This window comes from Tyto alba, unplaced genomic scaffold, assembly GCF_018691265.1.
Source record: "Tyto alba isolate M040663 unplaced genomic scaffold, T.alba_DEE_v4.0 Super-Scaffold_10, whole genome shotgun sequence".
In the NCBI taxonomy this organism is placed as follows: domain Eukaryota; kingdom Metazoa; phylum Chordata; class Aves; order Strigiformes; family Tytonidae; genus Tyto; species Tyto alba.
In genome coordinates this window covers 10,769,325-10,779,871 of record NW_024881262.1, presented here as the reverse complement: position 1 = coordinate 10,779,871, position 10,547 = coordinate 10,769,325, and the positions used below count along the sequence as shown (strand labels likewise).

At 39.3% G+C, this 10,547-nt stretch overlaps 1 protein-coding gene across 1 annotated transcript; it reads left to right on the top strand.

Moving 5' to 3' along the window:
• The first annotated feature begins 269 nt into the window (after positions 1 to 269).
• Positions 270 to 10,148, top strand: FETUB (fetuin B). Its single transcript, XM_009966401.3, is given in 10 exon segments — positions 270 to 363; positions 366 to 426; positions 428 to 488; positions 4,859 to 4,969; positions 6,312 to 6,399; positions 6,942 to 6,956; positions 6,959 to 7,095; positions 8,042 to 8,155; positions 9,076 to 9,165; positions 9,654 to 10,148. Coding segments are annotated over 10 exon segments (1,266 nt in total).
• Positions 10,149 to 10,547: the final 399 nt, after the last annotated feature.

Here is a 10,547-nt window from a genome sequence, read left to right as displayed (position 1 = left end):
GAGATGTAAAGCCAGAAGGAGAAATTGCTCTCTGGTCTCAGAGGGAGTGACAACACTTTTGTAAAACCTTGTAATCATTGACTTAGTGTTTGCTGTTGCAGCTGTAGATTTAAAGGCGATGGTCAGTATGCAATAAAAAGGGGACACAGGCTTAAAAAGAGACACAGCTCCATTACATTACAATAGCTCCATTACCTGCTATTTCACACAGGTCAGCCCTTCCTTACTGACCTTCCATTCTGATCTGCTGCCCTGGTTTTCTAAGCAGAATGGTTTTACTTGTTTCAGTGCTCTTTGGCATACAGGCGCTTTGCTCCTGGGCTGCCTCTCCTCCTGCCAGAGAAGCACTGACTGCATTGCTTTCTCTACCTGTGATGACACTGCAGTAGAAGAGGCTGCAGATATGGCTCTTCACCAGATCAATGCTGGCCGAAGAGGGCTACATACTCAGTCTCTACCAAATTTTCAGTGTCCGAGAACATCCTCAGGTAAGTTACCTGCTTTTTCTGTATCTGTTTCTCCCATGAAGAGCCTTGTGCCTGTCACTGTTCCTTAGCAATATCTATTTGACCTAAGAAATATTTCAAAAGGCAAATGTAAAGTCACATTCACAGGACTCCAGAGGCCACCATCAACTTTACACACAGATGACTAGAAAAAGTTTCATCACCACTGTGGGCAATTAGAGAGCAAATCTCAGTCACGTTTCTCTGCTCCATGCCCCTGGAATAGCTCCAGGCATCGGTTCAAATTTGGTATGAAACACCACTGCTCTGATTTAATTTCGTTTTACACCTTCCTCTCACTGCCTTGAGCAGTTGGAGTGCAAAGGCTATTAAGTCATTGTGCATTTTGCACAAAAGATGTAAGCACTAACAGGTGTAAACACATCCAGCTTGGGACCAGGGAATTCCTTCACAGACCTCTAAATGATGACTCATTCTCCAGAAGAAATCTGAAACCAGTTCAAGTGCAAAAATTACACTGGAAATACCTATGGAATATAACTCTCATATCCTCAAGTATCTTATTTCTATGTGTGTGCTTAATTTTTTACTATTTTGTGTTACAATAGCTGAATCTTCTGACACTAGACAGGGACAACCTGAAATGAGTGCACAAGGCCCAAAACACATAGAGTACAGTGAAAGCATGCTACTAACATTCCCTGCCATGCTTGCTCACTTCCCATAATTTTACCTGAAAGGCTGGCTCTGAACTCTTAAGGAAAATCAAGCTTATTGCCAGATGTTTAAAGAGCTGTACTGGCAAAGATGTGACACCACTTTCTGCTGCTCTCACAAGGACATAGTTTCTGCAGACATGCTGTGGTCTCCAGCAATCACATCTCATGATTAAAGATGCACACCGTGTTGCACTTTGCATATATTCTCTATATTGCTTTGCTCAGGTGACAGAATGTGCCCACTAAGCAACTGGATCAGGTTGCTTGAGATTTTTTCCACATGGGATACCTCTGAGCTGGCCCAGAACCCACATCACCATTCATGGAGTCAGGTGCTTAGCCCCCTACCCTGGGGTTATTTCCTACTGACAATAATTAGAGCACCCCTGTGACCACACTAGAGCGCAGCACGGTGGGTGCAGGCATGCTGAAAACCACTTAATTCATCTCCCTGCTTTCCCCTTCAGCTGTGCCAAGTATATCTCAGCACAGGAGAATTTTGGACCTTGTTTGTGATTTGATCTGACACTTAATTCCCTAGAAACTTAATTTATTGCCGTAGGGCATACTTAGGTCTTTGTCATTTGGGGGCTTAATTTACTTTTATTCCTATTTTTTTACATCTAATGTGCTTATCCTGTAAATAAGGTGTTTCAAGGCACTGCAATAACAAACTAGACAATCTAAGCCCTTCGTCACATTTTTGCTGCTGCTGGGACTGAGTACATAAGAAGCAGTCAGCTATGTCAGGGATGTTCATGGACAGTAACAACCTTATGCAACCTTCTATTCACCTGAAAAAAAAATTTGTTCATTTATTTCTTTTTTAATCAGTCAGTGGTCTTTCCTCCCATTTTTTTTTAACAATTACTCAGGATAAAAACATTTTCAAAGTTACTTCAAATTCAAACCTGCCCTTAAGCAACCTGTGGTTCAGTTTTGCTCTAATTGAAACTAATGAGCCATCTGCTATTAACTTATCTGCAAGTAGGACAGAGCCTTTCTTTCATACAAGATGCTCATGATTAACTTAACCGACAGACACTTAACTGGAATTACAAAACATGCCAAAATATTTCATTTCTTTCCTTTGCACCAGGTCACCCTGCCACAAAGGTGATGCTGCGTTGCTGCAGCACCTCTTCTGGCTCCCAGGCTCCCCAGCACGCATCGCAGCGGCAATCCTAACATCGGCAGAGCTGAGAAAGGGATCTTCTTGGCAATGCAGAAAAGATAGAAGTTTTTATTCAATACTAAGCAGATATCAAAAGGCCTTTGCATAACGGTCTTTTAATGAAAATTAAAATAAGGATGATGAAACCTTCAGAGATCTGCTGAGCTCTGAATAAAACCCCAAATTATCCTTTCCCCAGCGGAGGATGATACATACAGAAGCAGGTAGACAAAAAGATGTGTAGATTTTATAATAACCTCATCTGCGTAGTAGGGCTGGTATTATACAAGAAAGCTACAGGCAACTGGAAATACAGTTTGGTCCACCCTGGTTGCATTTAGTATTTCCACAATCACCAAGATTTACAATCAGTCTTCTTCAGCTAAGTAAATCCATCTAACATCAAACACATTTGACTATAAGAACATTTGTTTAATGAGATATATATGTGTGCTTTTGTCTCCAGAACACCCAAACAACCAATCTGAAAGCTCAAGTCACCAGTTCCAACTTTGGAACTCCTTAAAGTTACGTTTTTCTTGGCTATTACTTCTTCATGCAGGATAGTGTAAGTGATGCTTTTTCTCATAGAGGAAATATCTGAAGTTACAAACTTATACCAAATGCTGCACTACTCAAAAAATACATTTTCAGCAAATGGCAATGACACTTTGACAAGTATTACCTTCTGTTTACCGATTTAACCTATATCAGCTATCATATTAAGGAGGCGTATCATCATGATATTTAGGTACCTTGTATGTAAACAGAAAATTACAGTTAGTTCCTTCCACTGAAGGATCTGTGCAGCCAGGTATGGAGATACCACCATGCTGCTGTATACAGTGTTGCTGCATCTCAGCTTTACTCCTTGTCAAAACAGCTTCTGATCTTTTCACAGCCTTAAAAACGACACATAATTAAACCTCAGGATTAGTGTAGGCAAACATTGAGAGATGAGTGCAAGGCATTCCCAGATTACTTCTCTGAATACTTAGGGAAAAAAGAGGATATGAAAAGATTTAAAAATGGTATAAACTATGATAAGTTGCATATGTAAGAATATAAATTAGAGACAAAGCTAACAAAACAATTTACTCATTCTTTATATGTATTTTCTATTTATTCTGCTCTTTTATACTTAAAGGGTGTAGTATTGCATTTACAAGCATATATGGTAGAACTCACATAAAATCACCATCCCAGTCTCTTTCCAGGGATCTCTATACTGTATAACCAGAGTAGTTTGTATCACTCAGTCCCCTCAAAACTCCCGAAAATACACTTCTTAGTGTTTTTCCAAGCAGTATAAAAACAAAAAAGCCAGCAGTACTCCAGCCTTTAGATGCCCTGTTGACTGGTCTTTAGTTGTTGTCAAACAGAAATCAAAACTGAAGCCAAAATTGTACAGATACTGGTCCCAGACTTCTACAAGACTCTTGCCTCATAAAGCATTTTCTCCATAAACCAGTGAAATCAAGTAGCTTTGGTTTTATTCCCTCTTCAGCAAAGACATAATCTCAGTCTGAACATGCAGCTAACACCCACATCTAAGTTCTTTAGGATGTACAAATGACAGCTGCTCTTTCTTCCACTACAGAAAATAAAATATGATCCTATTAAGCTGTTTCATTGATAAATATCCTAGGAAGGTGTTTCTATATCTACAGTGGAAGAAGAACCAGGAGCTGCACCATGCAGCAGCTCATCTCTCTGTACTACGCGATGTAATCACCAGATACATGGAACTGCACTTTCAGTCTTTCCCTGTCCCTCTAGCATGGAAGCATGTTTGCCCAAAAGTTGAGCCCTAACTGCTTTGTGCTCCTGTGCTGCAGTGAACTGAGTAAAGGTTTCTGGACTTAAGCACAGGCTCAGAACTCAAGTACTGGACTGAAGCTTTGAGTCAGAAACATCCATGTAGATATGTAAGGTCTCTCATAGCATTCTCTGATATCTGAGAGAATATTTAAGTTGTCTGCATCAACGCAGTCATTGCCTGTTTATGGCAAGTGCAAAGCATCCATACTTGAAGAAGACACTACTCTAAGAAATAAGATATTTCTGCTTCTAATGCCTACTGGGAACATTCCATGTTAGCAGTTTTTTATTATTTGTGCTATTTATTGTCTTATTCCTCCTGAAGGCAAAATAACCCACCTTTCAAATCTAATCATAAAATGCAGCTGACAATGAAAACATCACCATGTTTAGTCCTTATTGTTGGTCCTGGTTCACTCCAGTATCAGAAGGATAAAGCTGACTCTAAAAGGCTGCTCTTTAAGTAAGGCTCGCTAGATGCATGACCAAGCCTGTTCTAACAAGGCTTGAATCTCACCTGATTTGCCACTGTTGAGAATTTGTTCCACAGAATGTTCCGTTTTCAGGATATCTCTCTGTCCCAGCTGTGTGTTTTGTGTTTCTCCATCTCTCTATGTGTCCCTACTTTGTTCTGTACAAAACTGGGATATCACCCTTTCTTTTTTTGTTGTTTTCAGGAGATCACTGGTTCTATCTTCTATCTCATCTTGAAGGTAGTAGATACCAAATGCCACGTACTCAGCAAGAAGTTGGGAAAGAACTGTACATCCAGATCTGCTCATACAACTGCAAGAATTTTATTTTCTTATTTAATCTCATATATGATGAGTTGCTCAGGTACTACTGATTACAGCAAAATCCCTACACATGCAGCTTTAGTAGGTAGCAGAGCTTAGAAGAAATCAAAAGCCATTTTTTAAGGCCCACAGTTTTTCTCTGTATTTCCTAATCAGTTTATAGACTGGTAAGATTTATTTTTAAAAATTAAAATTAAAATAAAGTTTTTGACCAGAGCTAATAAGCAGACATAACTAGATAGCCATGCTAGGACACTAGCATGTTTAAAGACAGTCCTTCAAGAAGGGAATAAAAGAAACTCACTTTTATATAACATGCAATTTTTGGTTTAGTTTAATTCCACTTTTATTCTGACAACTTTGCAAAAATTGTACTGAAAGAGAAGAAAAAAGAAAGCTCAGCAAGATAAGCTGCAAAGACAGAAAGTGATCCAAGACTGTTGCTACAGGTGACCAAACCAATTCTGAACAAGTGAAAAAAACCCCCATATAAAATGAAGAATGATGAGAAAGACACTTCACATAAAAAAAAAAGAAGTTACGATTAAAGTATCCTGGGCTGCTTCTTAGGTCAATCAGTTTTCATTTTTAAATTAAAAACTGGAAAAAAAAAAAAATTCTGCTCACTTCTGGTTACAGCGATTTCAGCAGGAAAAGAGTGCAAAGAATATATGGTCAATATGGCTTCTGCGAAGAAAAGAAATGTATGTGCTGAAGGCCTTGATCATTCAGGTGGCAATATTTAAGAAGCACTCAGAGAATGTAAACACTGAACTTTTAAGCATAAAGTCACAATGGATATCAATAGGCCAGTATTTTTTTCTGCCACGAAGACAGTTTCTTTGTGTGCAAGGGTGATCTTACTGTGCCATAAAACTGATTTGGGGTCTTTCCTACCACTCTCCTTCCTTACTATGGGCATAGGGAGAAGGAGTAAAGTGGAAGACGGGTGACTGGATCCAGACACTCTGAGCTGATCTCCAGATCTACAGGTTTAAGCTCCCTGGGTTCTAGTGCGAGGGCCTGGCCAGGAAAGCACTCTGTGCCACTTGGGCATTTCTTGGCTGCCAGAGGGGTGGCCTCGTGTAGGCCATCCTGCAGAGAAACACTGCACCTGTACAGCGCAGAATTACACTAGGGAAGATCTGGCCTTTTATTTCTAAAGGGGATATTTAGAAATGTGCTTCATTGTCATTTCAGTATTAACACAACTTTTTTCCTGAAAATAATATCATGCCTGCAAGGAGAAAATGAACCACTCACTGTCTAGGTACTAGATGATCAGTGCAAAGGGTGCAATATTAATCGTTTCTGAATGTTTATATTGTTTTAGGTTTACAGTCAATGCAAAGCAATTATCTACATTAATCAGGCAAGAACTATTGCTCATCTGAATACTTACGAGTGCATTTTACAACCAGGTATGCCTTTATTTAACACACTTACTTTAAATGAGGACTGGAAAAACGCTCTTTGCCATATAGCATTACTTTAAATTTTAATTGCAATTATGGCACCATAGCGTCTCCGTTAGCTTTCAGCTGCCTTAATTTTCTCAAGTCAGTGATCATAAGGCCAGTGTGGTGCTGCAGCTCAAAGCAGTGCAGTAATAACTGTTTTCAACTCTGGGAAACCCAGCAGAGCCTCTATATGGGCTTTTACCCTCTGGTCCAAAAATCATTTTTATGGGTTTGTGAAAGGCGAGTAAAAACAGCAAGGCCACTGTCAGTAGGCTGAACTTCTTTCTGCAGTGTCTTTGCCTCCACTAAAACATTTTTATCAGCCCGCAAATTCATAAAGATTCAAAATCATTGAGTGAATCAAACCACATACTGTTACTCCAGGGGACTGGAGGACAAGTGGGTAGAGTTGGGGGCATAGATGTATTTTCAGAGACCTACACTATCAACATGCTCTTATGATGATGGCTTTTCTAATGACATCGTTTTGTTTGAACAAAAAGTTCCACCCAGATATATTTGGACTGCCCAGCTGATGACTGTCCAACTGAGCCCAAATATTTGGAGGCTGCTGTTCAAAGCCTTGCCAAGTTCAATGAAGAGAGTGAACAAACTCATTATTTCTCTGTTCTCAATGTCACAAGAGCTTCAATGCAGGTAAGCCAAGGCTCATCTGACTCATTTCAGCCCTCAAGAAGTATAGATTCACCTGTTTCACTTTATATGATTTGTTATGTCTTACAGATTGTTTATAATTTGTATGTGTATAGTACAGGGAATATTTCTATGCAGAATTCTCCTGGGAAATGAAGATCTGCATTGATCCAAGACTTTGACTCCATTTATTGCAAAAAGAAGGGCTTTATGCAACACTCAAGACACAGATTTGCATTCCAAAGTTTAGGAAAGCTTCACTGTGAGCTCTTTTTTCTGCTACCACCATGAATTAGTGACTCCCTAGTAGAAAATATTTAATAAAGCACATTCATCCCTTCCAACACATACCTATAATTCACTGAATTTGTTTAAAAATGGTTTGAAACTAATTTTAGGCTAACAGAGAGTTAATGATCTCCTGGCTAAATCCTGTTTGTTTAACACAGTAATATCCAGTCTATCTCAAATTCATTATGTATAGATAACAAGGTGGTTTTCACTCTTTGTCTCAAACTGTTAGAAAATACTACAATACAGTATTTAATGACTCTCATTTTCCAACGCTAAGGTACTTGCATTTCAGGGATAGAAAAAGTGATCCTGTTCATTAAAGCAGACAGAAATTATCAACAAAGCGCTGAAGAGGTCTTTGGATATGTAGTTCTATGTGGATGCTAACTTATTACAAAACCCAAACTCATTTCAACTACAGCTAATCCATGAGTTACTAAGACTGTGCATATATAAGAAGTAAAAAATAACCAGGCAATAAGGCAGCACTGGCAAAAAATAATTTTCCTGTAATACAACTAACAGTAATGCCCCAAGTATAACCTGCTCCTTCCACACTTAGCAGAAGTTTTACATCTATCTCAAGGTCTGTAGGATTCTCCTTTCTTCCTGACACATGTGGAAGGTCTAACTGTCACTGGTCTCTCATTAACAGTGGGTCATTGGTCCTGCATATTTTGTAGAGTTTTTAATCCAGGAGACATTCTGCTCCAAAAATGACACAATTGCTGACATCTCCAAGTGCAAGTTACTTCCATTAGAACTAGCTGTAAGTACTTTTCCTTGTATGAACACCTATTTCTCAGATATTATGATTCCTCAATGAATACTTAGCCTATCCCTTGGTTCTTAACAGGCAAGAATCAAAGCCCACAGGTGTCTTTTTACAGGTTGTAGCTCTACACCGTCTTGTAACTGTACAAACTGCTTTAGAACAGAGAATACATTTCAGTAAAAGTTCTGAATTCTTGCCTAGAAGTCCACGAACAAAGAAAACAGAAAAAAATACCATCCAGAGAAAGGTGGGGTAGCCTTCATCTTACAAAACTGAATTATTCTTAAGGATTTCTTCCAAGTAAACAGACATAGACAATAAAGCACAAACCATGCATAAGGACTATATTCATACGACAATCAGGTCAGCTAAGGAAAACATTTAGGAACTAAGGAAAAAGTTATAAGGTAATTTGAAAGACTAAATGGGCATGCTGCCAAGAGATAACATTTCAAGCCTCATCTTAACTGAGATCCAAGCCATGTTACCTACAGCCCAATAAAAACTCAACTATCAGAAACAACATTTTTTCATGGCTTCTTTCACTAGTATGGTATGAAATTGGTTTTGCCTGAAAATTTAAATTATGTTCTATTACACAACTTGCCTGCATGGGAAATTTCTGCTGCAGCAGAACTTCAGTGTGCTGTTGTAGTTGGGCCTTAAGTGGCCTACTTATTTTTACTATCATGTTACCCAACCCTCTTTTGCAGACATAAAGCCTTTTTCAAAATGCTGCCTGCGTTTGTAAGCTTGCCAATCCCCAAATAAAAGTTTATCCAAGCTGCTTATCCCTACAAATACATGTAGAAGCTATAACTATTCAGCCTCTCATAATCACTCATTTTACAAGATAGGAGCTAAGTAGCAGTGCTACAATGTGGAAAAAAAATGCTTGCATTTTCTTCTTCCAGCAAATAGGTTTCTGCAAGGGCTCTGTAGTAAACAGTCAATTGGAACATAAACGGCTTGTCACAATATCCTGTGAAATCTACAGTCTGCAGGTATTTGTTAATCTAATCTTAATATTGCAAGAGTAGTAGTCCTTTACAAAACAAGAAGTGAACTCTTGAAAGCCCAGCCATTTTTAAGTTTTCTTATTCACAAAGATATGAGCTTCAAGAAAGCAATGAGGCCAAATCAGGAAGAAATCTCTCTTGTGATAAAACAGAGTGTTGCTAGGTGGATAAAAAGGCAACAGAGTAAGTACAGAGTCAATCATCCAGAATATGCTCAGAATGCCCTACAAAGAAATTGTAAATAACACAGGCAACGCAAAGAGCAATAGCTGTGTAGTTACTCAAGTTTCATGCACCCACCTCCACTAGCATAAGAAGTAGTTCCATCTGTCTATACTTTGAGCTTCTGTTCTGCAGCCGGTCTTTGCAGACTGGAATTGCAGGAGAGCCTTAGTGCAAAAGGAGACCTTCTTTATATCTGAAAGAATTTGGAATAGCTTCAATATAGGTAATGCTTATTGCCTGTTATTTAGGATCCTGCCACTGAAGAGGGGAAACATCAAGCTAATCAGACACCTGGAAAATCCAGCCAGAATCATCAACAAGCTTTACCTTCAGAAACCAATCCTTTCTCCCCATACCTAGAAAAAACAGTGGACTTGGTTAAAATTATACCCCCTTTAACTGAGGACATCTCTTTCCAAAACCTATCGGAAGGTCAAAATGAACACAAAGATGGAAAGCCAGTTCCACCTGAGGCTGTAGGATCTATGCCCAGTCTTGATGGTGTAAAGACTCAGGTTGACAAAGCAGACTTGATCAAACCAGTCACCAGACCAATTACTCTCCCTTTTCCTGAAGAACTTTCTCTATCAGACTCATGCCCAAGAGAAGCAAAGGTGATAAATTCCATCCTCCAGACTTTGTTGCCAAAGAGTAGCCAGCGTCCAATCATCTCAACTACCTGCAACAAAATAACCGCCACAATGGCAACCTGGTCTTTCAATTTGTGTAACATCTTTAAATAAGTAAATTGGTTATTACAATCATCATCTTTGGAGTTCTCAGTTTTAAGAAAGCACAGGAATAGATTAGAAGAAGAAATTTAACTGGGGCATTTTCCGGCAAAAGAATTTGGCTTTTAATTCTCAAATTCCTGCAATTAGTAAAAGCATAAAGGAAAGGTAACTGTGGGGGGTAAAAGAATTTGCAGGGCCCAGACAGCCCAAAGGCATCAGAAAAACCATCCTCAGTAGGAATTGTCTTTCAGGGCACAGTGTGGGATGGCTGCTCCCCAACGTATGGTGAGATGGAGCTGAGCATGATAAGCAGGCTGGCAGGGCAGGGGCCTGTCCCATGGTACCTGAGCGGGGCGAGCCGAGCAGACCCGGGGATTACAGTCAGGTTACAGGGAGACGCCAGATCAC